The sequence below is a fragment of the Ranitomeya variabilis genome, chromosome 2 (assembly GCF_051348905.1).
Source record: "Ranitomeya variabilis isolate aRanVar5 chromosome 2, aRanVar5.hap1, whole genome shotgun sequence".
Lineage (NCBI taxonomy): Eukaryota > Metazoa > Chordata > Amphibia > Anura > Dendrobatidae > Ranitomeya > Ranitomeya variabilis.
The window spans coordinates 142,583,227-142,608,755 of NC_135233.1; the positions used below are offsets into that span (position 1 = coordinate 142,583,227).

General features: G+C 42.8%; 1 protein-coding gene across 1 annotated transcript in view; it reads right to left on the reverse strand.

Moving 5' to 3' along the window:
• VIT (vitrin) overlaps positions 1 to 25,529 on the reverse strand; it is a 317,697-nt gene that overhangs the window by 45,767 nt on the left and 246,401 nt on the right. Inside the window, exons 12-20 of the mRNA XM_077283041.1 lie at positions 24,608 to 24,676; positions 24,461 to 24,529; positions 20,352 to 20,420; positions 19,085 to 19,153; positions 18,404 to 18,481; positions 18,247 to 18,315; positions 14,900 to 14,962; positions 2,381 to 2,443; positions 2,218 to 2,283 (exon numbers count right to left, since the gene is read on the reverse strand). Coding sequence (XP_077139156.1) covers positions 2,218 to 2,283; positions 2,381 to 2,443; positions 14,900 to 14,962; positions 18,247 to 18,315; positions 18,404 to 18,481; positions 19,085 to 19,153; positions 20,352 to 20,420; positions 24,461 to 24,529; positions 24,608 to 24,676 — 615 coding nt within the window. The remainder of the gene's footprint in view (positions 1 to 2,217; positions 2,284 to 2,380; positions 2,444 to 14,899; positions 14,963 to 18,246; positions 18,316 to 18,403; positions 18,482 to 19,084; positions 19,154 to 20,351; positions 20,421 to 24,460; positions 24,530 to 24,607; positions 24,677 to 25,529) is intronic.

The window sequence follows — 25,529 nt, forward strand, 5'->3', positions numbered from 1 at the left end:
CTGAACCCCATCTTGACTGAAAAAAAACAGAAATGCAGAAATGTTTGCATATTTATTAAAAATGAAAAACTGAAATGTCACATGGTCATAAGTATTCAGACCCTTTGCTTAGACACTCATATTTAAGTCACATGCTGTCCATTTCCTTGTGATCCTCCTTGAGATGGTTCTACTCCTTCATTGGAGTCCAGCTGTGTTTAATTAAACTGATAGGACTTGATTTGGAAAGGCACACACCTGTCTATGTAAGATCTCACAGCTCACAGTGCATGTCAAACCAAATGAGAATCATGAGGTCAAACTGGCCAAGGAGCTCAGAGACAGAATTGTGGCAAGGCACAGATCTGGCCAAGATTACAAAAGAATTTCTGCAGTACTCAAGGTTCCTAAGAGCACAGTGGCCTCCATAATCCTTAAATGGAAGAAGTTTGGGACCACCTGAAGTCTTCCTCGACCTGGCTGTCCAGTCAAACTGAGCAATCGTGAGAGAAGAGCCTTGGTGAGACAGCTAAAGAAGAACCCCAAGATCACTGTGGCTGAGCTCCAGAGATGCAGTAGGGAGATGGGAGAAAGTTACAAAAAGTCAACTATCACTGCAGCCCTCCACGAGTCGTGCCTTTATGGCAGAGTGGCCCGATGGAAGCCTCTCCTTAGTGCAAGACATATGAAAGCCTGCATAGAGTTTGCTGAAAAACACATGAAAGACTCCCAGACTATGATAAATAAGATTCTCTGGTCTGATTAGACGAAGATAGACCTTTTTAGTGATAATTCTAAGCGGTATGTGTGGAGAAAACCAAGCACTGCTCATCACCTGCCCAAAACAATCCCAACAGTGAAACATGGTGGTGGCAGTATCATGCTATGGGGGTGTTTTTCAGCTTCAGGGACAGGACGACTGGTTGCTATTGAAGGAAACATGAATGCGGTCAAGTACACAGATATCCTGGATGAAAACCTCTTCAAGAGTGCTCTGGACCTCAGACTTGGCCGAAGGTTCACCTTCCAACAAGACAATGACCCTAAGCACACAGCTGAAATAACAAAAGAGTGGCTTCAAAACAACTCTGTGAGCATTCCTGACTGGCCCAGCCAGAGGCCTGACCTAAACCCAATTGAGCATCTCTGGAGAGACCTGAAAATGGCTGTTCATCAATGTTCACCATCCAACCTGACGGAACTGGAGAGGATCTGCAAGGAAGAATGGCAGAGGATCCCCAAATCCAGGTGTGAAAAACTTGTTCCATCATTCCCAAGAAGACTCATGGCTGTACTAGCTCAAAAGGGTGCTTCTACTCAATACTGAGCAAAGGGTCTGAATATATTTCAGTTTTTCTTTTTTAATAAATGCGCAAAAATTTCTACATTTCTGCTTTTTTCCAGTCAAGATGGGGTGCAGAGTGTACATTAATAAGAAAAAAAAATAACTTTTTTGAATTTACCAAATGGCTGCAATGAAACAAAGAGTGAAAAATTTAAAGGGGTCTGAATATTTTCCATATATACTGTATACCCTATGAGGGGACTGCATTATACCCTATGAAGGGGCTGGATTATTCCCTATGAGGGGGCTGCATTATATTCTATGTGGGGCCTTCATTATGCTATTTGAAGAGGTTACATTATATTCTATGGAGGGGCTGCATTATACCCTATGAGGGTGCTGCATTATACTCTGAGGGGGCTACATTATATTCTATGTAGGGGCTGAATTATACTCTAGGAGGCTCCATTATACTCTATAGGGGGGCTGCTTTATACTATATTAGGGGGGCTGCATTATATTCTATGGGGAGAGCTACATTATACCCTATGAGGGGGCTGCTTTATACCCTATGAGGGGGGCTGCATTATACCCTATGAGGGGGCTGCATTACACTCTATGAAGGGCACTACATTATATTCAATGATGGGGCTACATTATATTCTATGAGGGGGCTACATTATATTCTATGAGGGGGGCTGCATTATATTATACGAGGGCTGCATTATACTCTATGAGGAGTCTACATTATATTCTATGAGGGCGGGCTACCCCAACCCCGATATATCATTAAGATGTGAACTACCTTATATTATACCCTGATATTAGTGTGTTTTACTGTACAATTGGTGGTCTTGTATTAATTTCTATAAAGCTACATGGCGGGCACCAAGAATGATTTTCAAGGTGCTCCAGGCACTGTATATAAGTCAATATTTTAAAATTAAGCAAACCTGATTGTGAAAATCCTCTCCATGGGTCTGGATTTGCATCAACCTTAACCTCTGGTTTAATTTGAACTGAAAATGGGGAAAGAAAGCAACATAATTAATTGTGCTTGCTCAAATAATGTTAGTAGTATTGTATTGCTAATAATGATAGTAATATAGATATTACCTTTCATTTCAGGGACCTCTTCAACAACTTTCCAGGTTGTTTCTGATTCACTGTTTTTCGGATCTGCAGTAAAGTAAAATCTGATTAAATCACTCTCAATCACTCAAATCTGACTTTATTTGGAATAAAAATGGATGGGTAAAATGTTTTTCGTACCATTTTAAATTCTCACAGGTACTTTATGTACTGTATTGCTCTCAACCATTCATATTTCCCATGTTCTACTCTAATTGAACTCAATGTATAGTGAACTAATTACCTCCGGTACTGTATGTACTGTACTGCTCTCTAGATGTGCTACTTCTCATGTTCTGCTCTTTGTCTGTACTCAATGTATAGTATAATAGTTACTTCCAGTACTACATATACTGTACTTCTCTCTACCTGTTCTTCATGCCATGTACTGCTCTTTATCTTCTTGTCCTATTCTACGCTCTACCTTTACTCTATGTTTTGTAATGCTATATAATGTACTGTTAACTGTCTGGGCTTTTGCATACCAGGTAAAGGTGTCTTAATTCCACTTTTCTGGTACCCTGTGTTCACTATGCTGGTCTATACAGCATAAAAAGGTATACTGACTGTTCACAAGTTGGGTTGTAAGCAAAGCTGGCATATATGTCAGTAAGGCTCATATGGCAAATATATCCAATCTACGCAAAATAACGGACCTCCTTCTAATTGTGTGGGAAAACACAGTCTACTGCGCTTCCCATACCGATAGATAATTCAGTATAGAAAGTGTCAATTATTCCAAAGAACATATGTTGCAGCCTTTCATAAGACATAAAAATTGGAAAATACTACAGATGCACAGCATAAGTCAAAACTTTGGACACATCTGTTCACGCAATGGTTTTCCTTGTTCTTATTTGAATGTGCACTTTGTAAGTTCAGACTCAGAGGTGTAGCTAGGGTTTTGGTTCAAGGGGTACGAAAGTTCTGAGTAGGCCCCTAACCAGGTAACCTTGATTACAACACGATGACGCACCCTAATAGTGGATGCAGGAGAACCTCAGCAGATGACTGCGCTGTTACTGAAAATAATCTCTATAGACCAACATTGGTATTACCGCCTTATAGTCAGTGGTAGATAGTGATACCAGTCCTACAGAACATATAAGAGATCACAGCAAAGTTACAGATAATGTCTTACAGCTGATGTTCTCTTTTCCCGTCTTTTCCATCTGGCCCAGACCGACATGACAACTTCTTCCAGCAAGGACTCGGCTGCAGAGATTACAACAAAGACACATTTCATGTCTCATATTTTCAGCACCGCCCCCATCAATCCCCAACCTGCTCAACCTCCTCATCCTGCTGATACCCCAATGCTGACCCGCTGATGCCGTATGTTTCCCTATTACTGCACCTACTGTGTGGTTCTCTGTACCCTCTAAATTTTAAAGCAACCCTCTAGAATATAGTAATGCCAGGTGCAAGTGCCCTGAACACAGTGCCCATATTTTGTAATAGTGCCCTGTGTGCCCCTTTGACAGTCACAGTAACCTTAGTTCCCCTATAACAATAAGTGCCCACTTTATATTTAATAATGTCCCGAGTCTCCCCTGTACAGCTCCCCTATACACAGTATGATGCTCTCTTAAACACAGTATAATGCCTCCTCACTGTATATATACTGACCTCTTCATATCGCTCAAACTGTCTGATAGCCCCATCGCTGTAATCTCCACACTGTATGATGGCTACCTAGATAGCCTCCATATAGTATAATGCACCAGACAATCCTCAAAATAATCCTCAATATAGTATAATGCACACCCCATAGGCCTCCATATAGTATAATGCACCAGATAGTGCTCTAGTGCTTAATATAGTATAATGCACTCCCCATAGGCTTCCATATAGTATAATGCACCTGATAGTCCTCAATATAGTATAATGCAGTCCTCATAAGTTTCCATATAGTATAATGCACCTGACAGTCCTCATTATAGCATAATGCACTCCTCATAGGTAGACTCTATATAGTATAATGCACTCCTCATAGGCCTCCATATAGTATAATGCACCAGATAGTTCTCAATATAGTTGTCACGGGGGTACTGGGTAGACTACAGCTGATTACCCGGGCTCCTGCAATATCCCTAAAACTAGGGAAACCCTGTCTGTCCCTCTCCCAGAGTTTACACTGAAGGTGTGCATGTCTGGGCTGCCAGGCCTGACCCTGAGTCCTGTTTCAGTACTAAGCTGAAACCTCCACCCGCCACCCAGTGATAAGACCTCTCAACAAACCACTACAGAAAGCACAGACAGGGAAAACTAAAAAACGCACCACGCCGCAGACACACAGGAAAACACTATAATGTGCACAGGGCAAAACAATACAAATATAGGAAGGAGAAATATAACGAAGGATAATACACCACCAGATACGATATTTCCTCTCCTAGACCACTACTCCAGACCGAGATCACCAGGCACAAGACACAAGCTATAATAGGCGATGCCCAAAGCCCAACAAAACTATTTAAAGGCAATGGGCGTGACTAAGCCTCCAACCCGAGTACCAGCCAGATTAACTCCGGACAATCTGGATCAATCTAGCCGGTGCCACTGAGCATATAGTGGACGAATGAGGAATTACTGCTGTCTGTCGGACGCCCTAGTGTGAACAGCGTCCGACATGACAGTACCCCGCCTTCTACGAGGGACCCTAGGGCCCTCACGACTTATAGGACCTGGCTTGTCCGGATGGCGGCGGTGAAACATACTGACCAGCCGGTCCGCATGTATATCCGAGGCTGGTACCCAAGACTTCTCCTCCGGCCCATAACCACGCCAGTGTACCAGGTACTGTAACATGCGGCGCACCACTCGAGAGTCAACCACCTTGGAGACTTCAGACTCTAAACTGCCATCCACCAAGACTGGAGGAGGCATCGGCGCAGCGTCCACAGAACCCACCACCTTTTTTAATAACGATCTGTGGAACACGTTGTGAATCTTATATACCATAGGGAGCTCCAATCGGTAGGCAACCGGGTTAATGATGGCGGCGACCCTAAACGGACCAATAAACCTAGGACCCAATTTAAGGGATGGTATTTTGAGTCTTATGTTTTTTGTGGACAACCACACCCAGTCACCCACACTCAGGTCCGGACCTGGCACACGTCTACTGTCAGCCACACGTTTGTACCTTGCACCCACGCTCAACAGGCGCTGTTTCACTTTTCTCCAGACGGAAGACAGTTGTGCTCCTAACAGGTCCTCCTCCGGGATGCCGGAAGAGCCCCCCTGACTCAAAGTACAAAATTGAGGATGGTGCCCGTAAACACAAAAGAACGGAGACTCACCAGAAGATTCCTGGTGGTGATTATTTATGGCAAACAGCCAAAGGAAGGAATGTCGACCACTCCTCCTGGTTGTCAGAAACAAAACAGCGTAAGTACTGCTCCAAATTTTGGTTCATACGCTTGGTCTGACCATTTGACTGAGGATGAAATGCCAAAGAATGCGACAACTTGATCCCCAGCCGTGAGCAAAATGCTTTCCAAAATTTTGCCACAAACTGAGTACCCCTATCAGACACGATGTCAGATGGGACCCAGTGAAGTCTGACCACCTCCTGCACAAATACCTGAGCCAGAGTCTTAGCGTTAGGCAACGAAGGCAAAGACACAAAGTGCGACATTTTTGAGAACCGATCAACAATCACCAAGATGACTGTGTTCCCAGCAGAGGAGGGCAAGTTCGTGATAAAATCCATGGAGATCTCCATCCCTGGCCTACTGGGTACCTCGAGAGGAAGTAGTGTGCCAGCAGGACGGGAGCGGGGCATCTTAGCCCTAGCGCACGTGGTGCATGCTGACACGTATGAGACCACGTCCTGTCTGATTTTGGGCCACCAAAACCGACGCGACACCAACTCCAAAGTACCCCTAACCCCTGGGTGACCAGCCAGGACAGCATCATGATGCTCTGCCAATATCTTTAGGCGAAGATGGAGCGGTACAAATGATTTGTTAACAGGAAGTTCTGGTGGTACTTCCTCCTGAGCCTCGGCAGTCTCAGCCTCAACCTCTGTCGTGAGAGCCGAGACCACTACACCTTTTTGGAGGATGGGTACCGGTTCTTACCGAGGTTCTCCCCCCGGAAAACACCTGGACAAAGCATCCGCCTTAGTGTTCTTAGACCCAGGTCGGTACGTAACGAAAAAGTTGAACCGCGTGAAAAACAATGCCCAGCGAGCCTGCCTGGGGGACAGACGCTTGGCTGACTCCAAATAAAGCAAATTCTTATGGTCGGTAATAACAGTAACCTGGTGAACCGACCCCTCCAAAAAGTGTCGCCATTCCTCAAAAGCCAACTTGATAGCCAACAACTCCCTGTTGTCGATATCATAGTTACGTTCGGCGGGCGACAGTTTCTTGGAGAAATAGGCGCATGGACGCAACTCGCTCAAGGATGAGCCTTGAGACAGCACCGCCCCCACTCCAACCTCAGACGCATCAACTTCCATGGTAAATGGTTTCGATACATCCGGTTGCACCAGAATGGGAGCTGAAGCAAAACTGTTCTTCAGAAACTCGAATGCGCGCACAGCAGGCTCAGACCAGGCGGAGAAATCGGTACCTTTTTTGTCATGTCAGTGAGCGGTTTAGCAATGGTAGAAAAGTTTTTGATAAACTTTCTATAATAGTTAGAAAACCCAAGGAACCACTGGAGCACTTTTAGGTTATCAGGCAGTTCCCAAAGCAGCACCGCTTGCACCTTAGTGGCGTCCATTTTAAACCCAGAAGCGGACACAATATAACCCAAGAAAGGCAACTCCTGAACCGAAAATACACATTTCTCCAATTTAGCATAGAGCTTATTCTCTCTGAGTAGCTGTAACACCTGCCTAACATGCTCTAAATGAGTATCACGGTCGCATGAATAGATGAGAATGTCATCAAGGTACACAATAACGAATTTTCCCAGGACATGAGAGAACACATCGTTTATGAAATGTTGAAATACAGCAGGCGCGTTTGTCAAACCAAATGGCATCACCAGATTTTCAAAATGACCCTCAGGAGTATTAAAAGCCGTTTTCCACTCATCCCCTTGACGGACTCTTATGAGGTTGTACGCCCCCCTGAGGTCAAGCTTAGAGAACCACCTAGCACCAGCCACCTGATTGAACAGATCGGGTATCAGTGGCATAGGGTATGGGTCACGAACCGTAATCTGGTTTAACTCCCTGAAATCCAGACACGGGCGTAAACCGCCATCTTTTTTCTTAACGAAGAAGAACCCTGCTGCCACAGGCGAGGACGAAAGCCTGATGTGCCCTTTGCTCAGACTCTCAGCGATGTAGTCTTTTAAGGCTTGCCTCTCAGGACCAGAGATGTTAAACATCCTAGCTTTCTGCAATTTGGCCCCTGGTTTTAACCTAATAGTGCAGTCATAGGGACGATGTGGTGGCAATTCTGAACAACCCTTCTCAGAAAACACATCTGCGAAATCCAGCAGAGACTCAGGAATTCTTGGAGTCACAGCGGACACACACGTGGCCAGGCAATTCTCCTGGCAGAATCCGCTCCACTGGATGATGTCCTTGGTTTTCCTGTCAATCACCGGGTTGTGCATAGCCAACCATGGAAAACCCAGAACCATTTGTGCAGGCAGATTACTGAGCACCCTACATGTAACTTGCTCCGAATGTAGGACCCCAATGTGGAGTTTAACCTCAGCCACAAACTCAGTAATCTCCCCCTGTGGGAGAGGAGCGGCATTGATGGTGACCACCCGGATAGGATGAGGCAGTTTTTCGATCCTGAAACCGCGCAAACTCCTCATCAATAAGATTAGTGGCAGAACCACTATCCACAAACACAGTGATTGGCTGCTCTCTGCCAGTGACCATAACTTTGGCAGGGAGCATGCATTGAGAAACCACAATGAAGGATATGCATAAGTTCAGATTGGCCTCCTCCACACCCTCTGAGCTTAGTAGTTTTTCCGTCTTTGCGCTTTTCTTAGATAGCAGAGGACAAGTATTAACATAATGACCAGTTTTACCACAGCAAAAACAGGCTCTCTGCTTCCTGAGCAAAGGGGCATGATGCTTCACATGTGACACCCCTGCGATTTGCATAGGCTCCGTGGGCTCACCTGCAGCAACCTCACGTGTACCTACGCTCTCTCCCATAGGCGGCTTCTCTTGCACCCCCTGACGCAGATGGCGATCAATGCGGATAATAAGACTCATAGCGGATTCTAGAGAAGCAGGAGTCTCATACATCAGAAGGGCTTTTTTAACCTTTCCTGAAACCCCATGAACAAGCTGACTCCGCAGTGCGGGATCATTCCACTGTGTATCTACCGCCCAGTGGCGAAATTCAGAACAGTAATCCTCCGCCATACGCTCCCCCTGGCGGATAGCGCGAATTTTAGATTCTGCTAGACCCATTCTGTCAGGATCCTCATAAATGAGTCCAAGAGCAGAAAAAACTCTCCACTGAGTTATATGCAGCAGAATCAGATGGTAAAGAAAACGCCCATGCTTGAGGATCCCCGTTCAGTAATGACAACACCAGGCCCACACGCTGAGCCTCATTACCTGAGGAGATCGGGCGCATACGAAAATATAGTTTACAAGATTCACGAAAAGTAACAAATTTACTGCGTTCCCCATCAAACCTTTCAGGTAAAGGAAACTTTGGCTCAGCAACTCTGCCTGCAGATTCAGCTTGCACATTAGATACTACTAGACCCTGTTGCTGAACTGTCCCCTTCAGCTCAGTACCTGCAGGGACAGCGCCTCCAACTGGTGGGTTATGGAAGTCATGGGATCCATGGAATACAAAAAATATGGCCGATTATAATGTCACGGGGGTACTGGGTACACTACAGCTGATTACCCGGGCCCCTGCAATATCCCTAAAACTAGGGAAACCCTGTCTGTCCCTCTCCGAGAGTTTACACTGAAGGTGTGAATGTCTGGGCCGCCAGGCCTGACCCTGAGTCCTGTTTCAGTACTAAGCTGAAACCTCCACCCACCACCCAGTGATACGACCTCTCACCAACCCCTACAGAAAGCACAGACAGGGAAAACTAAAAAACGCACCACGCCGCAGACACACAGGAAAACACTATAATGTGCACAGGGCAAAACAATACAAATATAGGAAGGAGAAATATAACGAAGGATAATACACCACCAGATACGATATTTCCTCTCCTAGACCACCACTCCAGACTAAGATCACCAGGCACAAGACACAAGCTATAATCGGCGACGTCCAAAGCCCAGCAAAATTATTTAAAGGCAATGGGCGTGACTAAGCCTCCAACCCGAGTACCAGCCAGATTAACCCCGGACAATCTGGATCAATCTAGCCGGTTCCACTGAGCATATAGTGGACGAATGAGGAATTACCGCTGTCTGTCGGACACCCTAGTGTGAACAGCGTCCGACATGACAATAGTATAATGCACTCCCCATAGGCCTCCATATAGTATAATGCCCCTGATAGTCCTCATTATATCATAATGCACTTCTCATAGGTACTCTATATAGTATAATGCACTCCCCATAGGCAGACTCTATAAAGTAAACTGAACCCCCATATAGGCAGACTCAATATAGTATAATGCAGCCCCCATAGGCAGACTCTATATGGTATAATGCAGTCCCCATAGGCAGACTCTATAGTACAATTCAGGCCCCCATAGGCAGACTGTATATTGCATAATGCAGCCCACCCATAGACAGACTATAGTATAATGTAGCTCCTTATAAACAGACTCTATAGTATAATGCAGCTCCCCATAGGCAGACTATATGGTATAATGCAGCCCCCATCGGCAGAATCTAATGCAGGCCCCATAGGCAGAATCTATATGGTATAATGCAGCCCCCCATAGGCAGGCTCTATAGTATAATGCAGGCCCTCATAGGCAGACTCTATATAGTAAACTGAACCCCCATATAGGCAGACTCTATATGGTATAAGGCAGCCCCCATAGGCAAACTCTATATAGTATAATGCAGCCCCCCATAGGCAGACTCTATATAGTATAATGCAGCCCCCCATAGGCAGACTCTATATAGTAAACTGAGTAAACTGAACCCCCATATAGGCAGACTCTATATGGTATAATGCAGCCCCCATAGGCAGACTCTATATGATATAATGCAGCCCCTAATAGGCAGATTCTATAGTATAATGCAGCCCCCCATAGGCAGACTCTATATGATATAATGCAGCCCCAATAGGCAGACTCTATAGTATAATGCAGCCCCCCATAAGCAGACTCTATATAGTATAATGCAGCCCACCAATAACCAGACTATAGTATAATGCAGCCCCCCATAAGCAGACTCTATAGTATAATGCAGCCCCCGATAGGCAGACTCTATATGATATAATGCAGCCCCCATAGGCAGACTCTAATATAATGCACCTCCCATAGGCAGACTCTATGTTATATAATGCACCCCCATAGGCAGACACTAATAACATGCACCTCCCATAGACAGACTCTAATAAAATGCACCCCCCATAGGCAGATTGTAACAAAATGCAGCCACCCATGGGCAGACTCTAATAAAATGCACCCCATAGGCAGACTCTAATATAATGTAGCCCCCCATAGGCAGACTCCAATGGAATGCAGCCCCCATAGGCAGATTCTAATAGAATGCAGCCCCCTATAGGTTAACTCTAATAGAATGCAGCCCCCATAGGCAGACTCTAATAGAATGCAGCCCCCATAGGCATATTCTAATAGAATGCAGCCCCCTATAGGTAGACTCTAATAGAATGCACCCCCCATAGGCAGACTCTATGTTATATAATGCACCCCCATAGGCAGACTCTAATAAAATGCACCCCCAAAGTCAGACTCTAATAAAATGCAGCCCCCCATAGGCAGATCCTATGTTATATAATGCACCCCCACAGGCAGACGCTATGTTATAAAATGCACCACCATAGGTAGACTGTAATATAATGCAGCCTCCCATAGGCAGACTCTATAGTATAATGCAGTCCCCCATAGGCAGACTCTATATAGTAAACTGAACCCCCCATATAGGCAGACTCTATATGGTTTAATGCAGCCCCCATAGGCAGACTCTATATGATATAATGCAGCCCCTAATAGGCAGATTCTATAGTATAATGCAGCCCCCCATAAGCAGACTCTCTATAGTATAATGCAGCCCACCAATAGGCAGACTATAGTATAATGCAGCCCCCCATAAGCAGACTCTATAGTATAATGCAGCCCCCCATAGGCAGACTCTATATGATATAATGCAGCCCCCATAGGCAGACTCTAATATAATGCACCTCCCATAGGCAGACTCTATGTTATATAATGCACCCCCATAGGCAGACACTAATAACATGCACCTCCCATAGACAGACTCTAATAAAATGCACCCCCCATAGGCAGATTGTAACAAAATGCAGCCACCCATGGGCAGACTCTAATAAAATGCACCCCATAGGCAGACTCTAATATAATGTAGCCCCCCATAGGCAGACTCCAATGGAATGCAGCCCCCATAGGCAGATTCTAATAGAATGCAGCCCCCTATAGGTTAACTCTAATAGAATGCAGCCCCCATAGGCAGACTCTAATAGAATGCAGCCCCCATAGGCAGATTTTAATAGAATGCAGCCCCATAGGCAGACTCCAATGGAATGCAGCCCATCATAGGCAGACTCTAATAGAATGCAGCCCCCATAGGCATATTCTAATAGAATGCAGCCCCCTATAGGTAGACTCTAATAGAATGCACCCCCCATAGGCAGACTCTATGTTATATAATGCACCCCCATAGGCAGACTCTAATAAAATGCACCCCCAAAGTCAGACTCTAATAAAATGCAGCCCCCCATAGGCAGATCCTATGTTATACAATGCACCCCCATAGGCAGACGCTATGTTATAAAATGCACCACCATAGGTAGACTGTAATATAATGCAGCCTCCCATAGGCAGACTCTATAGTATAATGCAGTCCCCCATAGGCAGACTCTATATAGTAAACTGAACCCCCCATATAGGCAGACTCTATATGGTTTAATGCAGCCCCCATAGGCAGACTCTATATGATATAATGCAGCCCCTAATAGGCAGATTCTATAGTATAATGCAGCCCCCCATAAGCAGACTCTCTATAGTATAATGCAGCCCACCAATAGGCAGACTATAGTATAATGCAGCCCCCCATAAGCAGACTCTATAGTATAATGCAGCCCCCCATAGGCAGACTCTATATGATATAATGCAGCCCCATAGGCAGACTCTGTAGTATAATGCAGCCCCCATAGGCAGACTCTAATATAATGCAACTCCCCATAAGCAGACTATAATAGAATGCACCTCCCATAGGCAGACTCTATGTTATATAATGCACCCCATAAGCAGACACTAATAAAATGCACCTCCCCTAGACAGACTCTAATAAAATGCACCCCCCATAGGCAGATTGTAACAAAATGCAGCCCCCATAGGCAGACTTTAATAAAATGCACCCCCCATAAGCAGACTCTAATATAATGCAGCCCCCCATAGGTAGACTCTAATAGAATGCAGCCCATCATAGGCAGACTCTAATAGAATGCAGCCCCATAGGCAGATTCTAATAGAATGCAGCCCCCTATAGGTAGACTCTAATAAAATGCAGCCCCCATAGGCAGACTCTAATAAAATGCACCCTCAAAGGCAGACTCTAATAAAATGCAGCCCCCCATAGGCAGATCCTATGTTATATAATGCACCCCCATAGGCAGACTCTAATAAAATGCACCCCCCCATAGGCAAACTCTAAAGTATAATGTAGCCCCATAAATCAATAAATACAATGCACACCTTTCTTCCTGGTTCCTCCTCTGCTCTGAGTACACGCACATCTCCAGACTGCTGGTGCTGGGTAGTGATGTCATTGCAACCCCCTGTCAGTGTTGACAACGGTAATGTCAGACGCTGACAGGGGGAATGAGGGGAAAGGGAGCGTTACGCTCCTCTCATCAATGTGGTCAACTGTATCGGCATCTAACCAATACAGTTGAACCTGCGATGATGGATGGGAGCCCACTGCTGGCACCGTGCTGCCCCACCTACTCGGGGGCCCATAGTAGCTAGGTGGCAGAGCAGGGAGATCGATTCTCCCTGCTCTGTCGCAGAGTGTGACTCTACATTTACAATAGCTTAGCTCCGGGTGGGCCCCCCTCAGAGCGCGAGACCAGGGGTGACCACTTCCTCTGCCCCCCTCCTCTGCTACGCTACTGTTCAGACTGAAAGCAGCAAAACCATGAAGGAACATGTATGGAAACAAGGTGTAAAGAAACGTGTGAGATACACTCAAGCGGCTTCTTGAGTTAGTCATTTGAAATGGTTTTCCAGTGAGCATGTATGCCCAGTCAAAACGTGAAATTCACCTACCTTCACTTAAAAAGTATTGAAAATTGCTTGAACCCTGAAGGTATCCTCAAGTGCAACCATATAAACCATTAATCGCTATGATGAAACTGGCTCTCATGAGGACAACCCCATCAAAGACAGACCAAGAATTAGCACAGAAACCACAAATTGACAACACCTCATATAACAGCCTACATAACTGATACACAGACATCCAGTAGCAGACACAGCTTATCAGAGAAAAACAGGTCAATGTCCAAAACAATCTACCAGTCAATGTCAGGTCTTTGTAACAAAGAGGAAGATGGATGGAGTGCTGCATCAGATGACATGGCCTCCATAATCACCTGACCTCAACACAACTGAGATGGTTTTGGATGAGTTGAACAGGAGAGTTAAGGCAAAGCAGTCAAGTGCTCAGCACCTCTAGAACCTCCTTGAAAACTGTTGTAAAGCTTGAGAGAAAGTCAATAGGGTGTAATGTCATCAGATTAAAAGGTGGGCCCTTTGAAGAATCTAAGGTTTAACACATATTAAGGCTTGTTTCACATGTGTTGCCTTACTTCTTGATTCCATATGTGATTTTGCTGTTTTTATTATACTTTGCTTACATAGTGCTGTCATATTCCACAGCACTTTACAGACATTATCATCACTGTCCCCATTGGGGCTCACAATATAAATTCTCTATCAGTATATCTTTGGCTTGTGGGAGAAAACCAGAAAACCCTGAGGAAACCCACGCAAACACGGGGAGGACATACAGTCTCCTTGCAGATGTTGTCCTTGGTGGGATTTATGCATTTCAAGAAGAACAAGGAAAACCAATGTATGAACAGATGTGTCTAAACTTTTGACTGGTACTGTATACCAACTATGGAAGGAAAATGCAGAAGTGAAATCATGTACAGTACAAAGTTGAGCATCTCCCCAAGTTACAGTTTGTACATGGTGAGCAGTGGTGGTATTAGAAAAGTATAATTCTGAGCCAGCTAATTATTTATTAGGACACCCAATCCCATGAATGTGAATGAATGATCAGCTAGATTTGCTAGTACAATATATATCTACCAAAACGTAAACTGCTAAATATACATTTTTAACAGCACAAAAAATTAAAATACTTACTACTCTGCGAGAAGCCGGAGACCCACCTGTCAAATTCTGATATGCTAGATCTGGGATTGGAAACTGAAAAGACATAGAAATATGCTATGACTATGATCTATGTGACATACTTAGTCAATGCATTCTATGTAAATAGCAATTGTTCCAAAATATGGCGAGTCATCACTTTCTTGTCAACAGCTCAGATAAACAAAAAGTAATATAAAAGTAATGTATGTATTCAGAATATGCCAATGATCTGTTGGATACTCATTGTCCATGACAGATTGAGGTAACTTACTTAGCGCTGGGGTCCGACCACCTGGACTCTCAGCAATAACAAGTATGGGGCTCTGGAGCCCGGCAACTAGACTCTTTTTGTTTTTTTTCCATCACTTCCATGGACAATGAAGGTAGCGGAGGTGAAGTATGCGCACCTCAGCTCCATTCAAGATGGCGCTGTGCAGAGCTCTGGTACCTGGGTTCCAGAACCTCATTCTCAGGATCACTAGGGTTCCAAGCAGTTGGCCTCTAAACAATCTCTAATTTATTGCCTATCCTATAGATGAGGAAAAACTTACTTTCTTGGGAATAATAATTTAAGGAATTTTCATCAAAATAGGCATCCATTGCAGAATGCTGAAATAAATCAATCTTAAGAAGTGGGATGTATGCTTATCTGTTCCAGGAACATGCATGATCATTTTTCACTGACTGAAACCAGGACGCTGCCGAGGAGAATAAAGCTAATTTTCTCCCCGCAATGTTTGGCTAAGTGTGGTTTCGGCAGTCCATCTTGAGAACAATGATCTTTAAGGCAAACCAAAAGATCATTTCACTAATGAACAAACCTTTTGCTCTTTCGTTGAGTGATCGGCTTCCTGTTTACACTGCTAAATTGTTGGAAACAAGCCTTCCTAGGAATGCTCTTTCCCAATAGTCGTGCAGAGTAAATGCACCTTTATTTTTTGGGATTGACCACATTGACTGTATTTTTTTTTTCAAAGAACTAATTTTCCAGTGAACAGTGTACTCTGTCTTTTGGCAAGCCGGAGTAAGACCAGGTGGAAAAAATTATTACCTTGGAAGGAATTAAATATTAGGATCAAAAAAATGAATATCAAACTTATGCAAATTATGTTTAACGTGGCCCATGTAAATGGTACTCCGTAAACTAGCTATCAATGATGCAGCTGTATCATTGCCTAAGTCAATGTGGTTGATGTATAAAATGTAAAAGAAGCTTCATTGAAAAGTGCATAAGATAGCGATTTAAGTAACCTTTGAAGGAAACATTTCTCTCCTTGACCAGCTTAAAAACAAACAGCTGAATGATACATCCAGTTGAGAAAAAATATTCAGGAGAGCATTCTAGAAAGAAAAAGGAAAAACAAATGGCACTGAAACAAATATAGTGCTATGAGGACTAAGTGCCATGACATTATGTACTGAGGATATTTAAGAGTTATTAATTGTAATACTAAGTCCCTCCTAATGACCGCCATACACATGAGATGGCTGTCAGCTAAATTATGCTTTGGTCAATAGTTCGTCTGTTAGCCATCTCGCCTGGCTCTCTCATTCTGTGTTCTCAATGACAGAGCAGCTACCAGTATGGCGGCAACTTATCTCCAGGAGAACAAACAGATCGACAGTCCAAAATCAGACATGCTGGATCGATATCTCCTCTGACAATAAATTGTCAAGGGCTCCCATACACATTTGAGTGTCATCCAAATCCATTAATATCGGCTTGTTTGCCCGACATTAGTCTAACGCAGATGTGGAGCCTTAATAATGAGCTCATCAGAGATTGTCGTGAAAGCCGAAGCTCTAGCAACAAGTTGTAAACTATATGAAAAGTGAAGAATTTTTGAGCAGTGCCTCCATAGGGGAAAGAAACATTACAGTGCTGCAATGAAATGAAGGTCCGTCCTTGTAGTCCACAGACATGCTGAGACCTCCAGATGGATGGACACTCTTTGTGACTGCTCTGGCTTTTAGATGAGGATTCTTAACAGGAGATGTCTCTGTAATAACGCAGAATACCCTAATACTATTGTATTTAGAAATGGGATTCCCAATTGATGATTAATCCCTATAATTTCACATTTGTTAGTATGTATTGGTGGTAAAAAAATAATTACACACATAATAGAAATCTATAGAAAAACATTTTAATTTGAATACATTGTTAAATTGATGAATACACAAGTGGTCAAAATTGTTGGTACCCCTTGTTCAATGACAGAAAAGCCCACAATGGTCACAGAAATAACTTGAATCTGACAAAAGTAATAATAAATAAAAGATCTATGAAAATGAACAAATGAAAGGCAGACATTGCTTTTCAACCATGCTTCCACAGAATTAAAAAAAAAAAAAAAACTCATGAAATAGGCCTGGACAAAAATGATGTTACCCCTGAAAATAATGTGGGTCAACAATAATGTTAGATCGCACCGCCCGTCGTTGTATCAGCCAATGTGGACTTCATGGAAGACGACCGAGGAGGACATAATTGTTGAAAAGAAATCATAAAAAAGCTAGACTGGAATTTACCAAACTATATGTTGACAAGCCACAAAGCTTCTGGGAGAATGTCATATGGACAGATGAGACAAAAATGGAACTTTTTGACAAGGGACATCAGCTCTGTGTTCACAGACAGAAAAATGAAGCATATCAAGAAAAAAACACTCCCTACTGTGAAACATGGAGGAGGCTCTGTTATGTTCTGGGGCTGCTTTGCTGCATCTTGCACAGGCTGTCTAGAATCTGTGCATGGTACAATGAAATATCAAGACTATCAAGGGATTCTAGAGAGAAATGTGCTGCCCAGTGTCAGAAAGCTTGGTCTCAGTCGAAGGTCAAGGGTCTTGCAACAAGATAGTGACCCAAAACACACAGCTAAAAACACCCATGAAAGGTTAAGAGGACAACATTGGACTATTCTGAAGTGGCCTTCTATGAGCCCTGACCTAAATCCTATTGAGCATCTTTGGAAAGAGCTGAATCATGCGGTCTGGAAAAGGCAACCTTCAAACACGAGACAACAGGAGCAATTTGCTCTTAAGGAGTGGGCCAAAATACCTGTCGAGAGGTGCAGAAGTCTCATTGACATTTACAGTAATCGCTTGATGGCAGTGCTTGCCTCAAAAGGTTTGTGGAAGCAAGGTTGAAAAGCAATGTCTCACTTTCATTTGTTAATCTTCATAGATTTTTTAAATTTATTATTACTTTTGCCAGATTCAAGCTATTTCTGTGACCATTGTGGGGTTTTCTGTCATTAAATGAGGGGTACCAACAATTTTGACCACATGTTTATGTTAATCCATAGCAGTACTGAAAATGAGGTATTAGGTTACCTTGGGTATCATGGGTTTCTACAGGCCAGAAGGGTGCAGCAGGGGGAGCAACGTTGCTACTTTCTGGAACTAAAAATATTAATGTGATATTCGATGGGATTATATACAAAAGTCAAAGATTTTATGAGTGTAACAGTTTTTTATTTTATGCACATACCCACTGGTTTTTGTACTGGAGGAACTGGAGGAACATTCAGTCTCTGATTTTGGCTTAACCAATCACGTCTTTGGGTTGCTGAAACAGGTGAACAAGTCATAAAATCAATGGGTAGGTTTCTTACTTTATACAACAATAAAAGAGTATTGTAAAATTTGCAGACGGGTAAAACAGCTGTACTGATGTAAAACTGGACTACTCATTTAACTAGATTTAGAAACATTGGGCATGGCTGGCACTAGCCAATGGATATGGATGGAATGGATGGGGATCAAGCTGCGCTATTGACTAGTCGTACAGGCGAGTCCTGGTGGCTTCTTCCCGCCGGCTGACAGTGACAGGCAAGCATTTGCCTATACGCGTGTGTAGGCAGTGGTTTTTGTTTCCTGAAGAAGGGGTCTATTCTTTGAAATGCGTAGAAAAATAAAAAAACTTTTTTTACATTATCTCTGGCTTTTGATGTATCTTCATCACCTGGCAGTGTGGATACAGACAACAAACTCTCCATTTTTTACAAAGTACAGTATATATCGAAATTTTCAGGCAACAAAAGCTCAGACAAAATGGCTGCACCCAAAATCATGCACAAAAAAATAGAATAAAAAAATCTACAAACAAAAACATTTGCTCTGTTCACTTTTCCACATTTCTTAGCTTTTTATTTGAATAAATTTCATTTACCTTCTGTGTCATATGTCTGCACAGGCCAATTTGGAGAAGCTGGAGGTGCATTATTATTAGTCTCTGGAGCTATGGAAATTAAGAGATGGTTAGTGAATATATGTAATTCCATTAGAAGATATAGTTATATTTGTATAAAAGTTATTTCTGTGCATACAAAAAAAGTATCTAAATTTATATAAAAAATTAGTTTTCATTTTCAGCACGTTGTTCAGCTGTGTGCAGCACAGATTTTGTCATGACACCAGTGCTTACTGCCATTCTCATAATTCCTTTCCCATCTTATTGATTTTGACTTTATTTTTATCTGACTCTCTATTTCAAGATGCAAAGTAGTGCTGTAATTATTTTGTGCCCATAGAAAGTACACAAAGGCCCTGATCATCATTTGTGTCTTTTTTTTAAGTGAGTTTTATTTTTAGTTTCACGCTATTTATGAATTTAGTGCAAAGTCAGAAATGTTCTTTATTTTTGTCTTGACCTACACAGTTTTGTGACTTTTAGTGAAAGAAGTCGCACAATTTGTAAAATGCTGCAAAAATTGCACCCAAATATCTGCCATATATAAAATTACTCCAGGGAGGGACTGGAGTACACTTGGGCCAAATTTTGTGACTTTCGAAAAAAATCGCAATTTATGAATCAGCCAAAAAACATTTGGAAACACCAAATTCTGCCCACAATTACAAACATAAGAAACAACAAGAAAACACATATAAAATAGACTTTAAAAAAGGTGCAAATTAAAAGAAGCGTTAGGCCGAAATGAAAAATAGGCAAAAAACATCAAAAATAACACAAAAAAACAGGTGCAAATGCAATAATGAATCAGACCCTAAGAACCTCACAACTTAGATACTGGAGTTTTTGCTGTTTGGTGACCCACATGTGAAACATGACCATTCTAAAGACATAGATGATGCGTATTTGCCGGTTTCAGACCCGGGACTGGAGGGTATGTATTAGTTGTACATACTACCGGCCAGGGTCCATCCAGTCAGAGTGGCCTTGCTCCATACACTTGTATTGAGTGAGGTCATGCCATGTCTAGTGAGACGGCCGGCAGTGGGTCGACTACAGGGCGCTGCCTCACTCCATACAAGTGTATGGAAGCAAGGCTGCACCCACTGACCAGCAGTATGTATAATGCATACATACCCTCCGGTCCCGGGTTAGAAGCACAGAATGACTGCAGACTTATTGATTTGGACTAGACAAACCCTTTAAATAATTTGTACACATTAAAGCCTGAAAACCCCCTTTTTACCAGCTGGTCGACGTTGCACAATTGGAATGTTCACCCGGGATGGAGTTTGCCATTCACGACGTGGAGCCCCTAGAATAGGTAAATTATATATTAAGCTATGTGAGTCTAGGAGCTATCATGTCATCTATTTTTGGAGGCTCTATTTTCCTAGCCTTCCATATGGGAGACGTAAATTGACAATCCCTCTTTTTCTCTTAGATTGGAAATTTTATCTGAATTCAATAATTGGCTTGATAACATTCTATAAGTGGCACATGACTTTGTCAGGAGCATTGCAAAGCAGCACAATTCTGCGATGACATGGGCTATTAACCCCTTAATTACTCCAGCTTTTTTTGGTTTTGCGTTTTCATTTTTGACTCCCCTTCTTCCCAGAGCCATATATTTTTTATTTTTCCTTCAATATGGCCATGTGAGGGCTTATTTTTTGCAGGACGAGTTGTACTTTTGAATGACATCATTGGTTTTAGTGTACTAGATTGGATTGTTGTGTACTAGATAACGTGAAAAAAATTCCAAGTGCCTTGAAATTTCTAAAAAAGTGCAATCCCACACTTGTTTTTTGTTTGGCTTTTTTGCTAGGTTCAATAAATGCTAAAACTGACCTGCCATTATGATTCTCCATGTCATTACAAGTTCACAGACACCAAACATGTCTAGGTTATTATTTATCTAAGTGGTAAAAAAAAATTCAAAACTTTGCTAAAAAAAAAAAAAGCTCAATTTTCTGATACCCGTAACGTCTCCATTTTTGTGATCGGGGGTCAGGTGAGGGCTTATTATTTGCATGCCAAGCTGACGTTTTTAATGATACCATTTTGGTGCAGATACATTTTTTTGATCGCCCGTTATTGCATTTTATTTTCATGTCGCAGCAACCAAAATAACGTAATTCTGGCTTTTTGAATTTTTGTCTCTCGCTACGCTGTTTAGCGATCAGGTTAATCCTCTTTTTTTATTGACAGATTGGGTGATTCTGAATTCAGCAATACCGAATATGTTTATGTTTGATTTTTTTTATTGTTTTATTTTGAATGGGGCGAAAGGGGGGAGATTTAAACTTATATTTTTTTTATTTTTTTCATTTTTTAAAACTTTTTTTTACTTTTGCCATGCTTCAATAGCCTTCATGGAAGGCTAGAAGCTGGCACAACTTGATTGGCTCTGTTACATAGAGGCGATGCTCAGATCACTCCTATGTAGTAGAATTGATGCATTGTTATGAGTTTGACAGCGGCATTTAACTAGTTAATAGCGGTGGGTGAATCGTGATTCCACCCACCGCTACTGCGCACACATGTTAGCTGTACAAAACAGCTGACATGTCCTGGCTTTGATGAGGGCTCACCGCCGGAGCCTGCATCAAAGTGGGGGTTCTGTCCTTGGATGCACTATTCCGTCCGAGGACAGAAAGGGGTTAAAAAGCACTCTGTGAATCTGGATATGGTGTGCTACTTGAACTTTTTTTGAATCTATCTACAATCTATCTACAGTATTTTTTGCTTGATAAAACGCTCTGGATTATAAGACGCACCCGAAATTTTGAGGAGAAAAATAGGATTTTTTTTTATAAAATGGTGGTGCTTCTTATAATCCATGTACCTTATTGCTTACCAGAGGTGGTAGCTGCGGTGAAGCAGGGACCCAGGGTCGCTGCTGGAGTAGGCAGGATTAGGGTGATGCTGCAGGCCACAGGCTGAGATGAAGGGTTGTCAGGCAGTGCTGCTGGTATCTGGCGCTGCTGCCCAGTGCTCTGCGGATGCCTTCGGTGTTTGGCGGCACTGTGGTGGTATCCAGCGGTCCTGCTACGGGTGTCCGGCGCTGCTGCCTGGTGCTCTGCTGGTGTCTCCGGTGCTATGGGTGCCCGGACGGCGCTGCCCGATGCTGCTGCGGTGGTCTCCGGTGCTGCTGGGGCTCTGCTGACATTTTGTGAAAGGCCAGAGCCCAGGCAGTCCCATGATCCCCTGTGTGGTGGACTCTGGCAAAATGGCCTTGGTGCTGAGATCTCCATCTGCGCATGTGCCGCTCTGCCGGCAGCCATTTTGCAGGAGTCCACCGAGCAGGAAATCATTGGACTGCCGAGGTGGGCCCCAGCAGCATCGGAGATCGCGACAGCAGAATCGGGCAGCGCCGGCCGCGCACCCGCAGCACCAGAGATACCAGCAGAGCACTGAACACCCACAGTAGCACCGCCAGACACCCCTTCATCCCAGCCTGCGGCCTGCAGCAACGGTAACGGTAAAGTACATTCGCATTATAAGACGCATGCCCATTTTCCCCAAAAATTTTTGGGAAAAAAGTGTGCCTTGTAATCCAAAAAATACAGTATCTATCTATCTACACAAAAAATGGAAGCAGCACACCATAGTAGAGTCAATTCACATGCAGTTTAATTGCCCATCTGGCGATGTTTTGATCCCCCCCAAAATTGACCTTTTTCAAGCACTGCTTGAAGTTCATTTTTTTCTCATTAATGTACACTCTGCACCCCATCTTCACTGGAAAAAAAACAGAAATGTAGTAATTTTTGCAAATTTATTAAAAAAAGAAAAACAGAAATATCACATGTTCATAAGTATAAGGTCAGGGCTCTGGCTGGGCCAGTCAAGAATGGTCACAGAGTTGTTCTGAAGCCACTCCTTTGTTATTTTAGCTGTGTGCTTAGGGTCATTGTCTTGTTGGAAGGTGAACTTTCGGCCAAGTCTGAGGTCCAGAGCATTCTGGAAGAGGTTTTCATCCAGGATATCTCTGTACTTGGCCGCATTCATGTTTTTTTCAATGGCAACCAGTCATCCTTGTCCTTGCAGCTGAAAAACACCCCCATAGCATGATGCTGCCACCACCATGTTTCACTGTTGGGATTGTATTGGGCAGGTGATGAGCAGTGCCTGGTTTTCTCCACACATGCCCGATAGAATTATCACCAAAAAGGTCTAGCTTCATCTCATCAGACCAGAGAATCTTATTTCTCATTGTCTTTATGTGTTGTTTAGCAAACTCTTTGTGGGCTTTCATATGTCTTGCACTGAGGAGAGGCTTCTGTCGGGCCACTCTGCCCTACCGGCCTGACTGGTGGAGGGCTGCAGTGATAGTTGACTTTGTGTAACTTTCTCCCATCTACTTACTGCATCTCTGGAGCTCAGCCACAGTGATCTTGGGGTTCTTCTTTACCTCTCTCACCAAGGCTCTTCTCCCATGATTGCTCAGTTTGGTTGGACGGCCAGGTCTAGGAAAACTTCTGGTGGTCCCAAACTTCTTCCATTTAAGGATTATGAAGGCCACTGTGCTTTTAACAACCTTGAGTACTGCAGAAATTCTGTTTTAACCTTGGCCAGATCTGTGCCTTGCCACAATTCTGTCTCTGAGCTCCTTGGCCAGTTCCTTTGACTTCATGATTATCATTTGTTCTGACATGCACTGTGAGCTGTGAGGTCTTATATAGACAGGTGTGTTCCTTTTCAAATCAAGTCCTATGAGTTTAATTAAACACAGCTGGCCTCCAATGTAGGAGTAGAACCATCTCAAGGAGGGTCACAAGGAAATGGACAGCATGTGACTTAAATATGAGTGTCTGAGCAAAGGGTCTGAATACTTATGACCATGTGTTATTCCAGTTTTTTTTAAATTAAATTTTCAAAAATTTCTACATATTCATAGTCAAGATTTGGTGTAGAGTGTACATTAATGTGAAAAAATGAACTTTTTTGAATTTACCAAATGGCGGCAATGAAACAAAGAGTGAAAAATTTAAAGAGGCCTGAATACTTTCCGTACCCACTGTATATTTCTACCTATGTATCTATCATTTTATCTCTAGACATATTCACAAACACTTCCCTGTTATTAACAGAAACACCCATGACAAAATATTTTCGGAATTTTTTACTTTTACTTTTTTGGCTCTGTATTATCTAAATTTCACTTGTTATTTATTACAAGTACAATGCCTTGAGCAAAGAATGCTCCTTTTTTTCTAAACATCTATATGCTTCCATATGACATTGGAGGTGTACAGGGGTTCTCTGGGGTACAGAAACTTTTATGGGTGCCATATTACAGCTGTTGGACATTGCACAGAGCAATTATTCATTATGTGGATCCGCTCTTACCTTGTGAATCACGTGTATCTGATGACCAGCTGTGACCAGTATTAGGGGCCACATTGTTTCTCTCTGGAACTGAATGTACAATGTGTATTACTCAGTAAATTGAACAGTCAAATAATCAACTGCATTCACTTTATATCAGTATAATACCTGCTGGTCTTCTTTGCACAACTGGCACATTTACTCGGCTGGGACTTTGAAAATCTCGTCTTTGAAGACCTTAAAAAGATAAAATATATAATATATCACCCAAATTATCATGGTGGCTAACTGAACCTGTTGGATTTTTACTAATGAGTAATTCTGGATTATAAAGTAGTTAGAGAATGTTTTTTAGGATTCTGAGTGCAAAAATGTAGTAGTGAACTTGCTTTATCTAATTTGATAATAGCACTTTGCACTTATATAAAAGTGCATATTATTGTCAACATAAAAGGGTTGTCCAATGAAAGTTTCTAAAATGTAAAGTGCTGCAGAATATGTTGGCACTATAGAATAATAATAATAATAATAATAAGAATTATTATTATTATCATCATCATCATTAAAGCGCCTTACAGTATCACCTATTCATATATCAAAGGTGATAACTTGTGGATTGGTTAGGTTCAGACCGCTGGGACCCCAACTGAGTGGCATAACTTTTATCCCTGTTACAATGAAGTGGCAGTGTGCATGCTTGACCGCTGTTACATTCATTCCTTGTGGGAAAACCAAATGTTGCACTCCAACTTTTCGTGCCATTTAGCAATGGGAACACAAGTTTCCCTAATTTCTGATTGGTATAGGTCAAAGTTGTGGGATGTCTTTCGCTGCCACATGGGTTTCAATGGATTGGGCATAAGGTGAGTATAACTGTGCTTTTTGTATTTTTATTTCAAATAAAGGAATCACTGTCGTTCATTCAAATAAAGGATTTTATTCTGGCTGTGTCTTTTTTACAATCTAGCTAAGGGATTAGTAATCTATAAGATGCCTCTCCATTACTAACCTGTGAGCTTGATGTCAGCGGCCATAAAACAGCTGACATCAACCCCACAAATATCAACCCACTTGCCACTGCACCAGGACA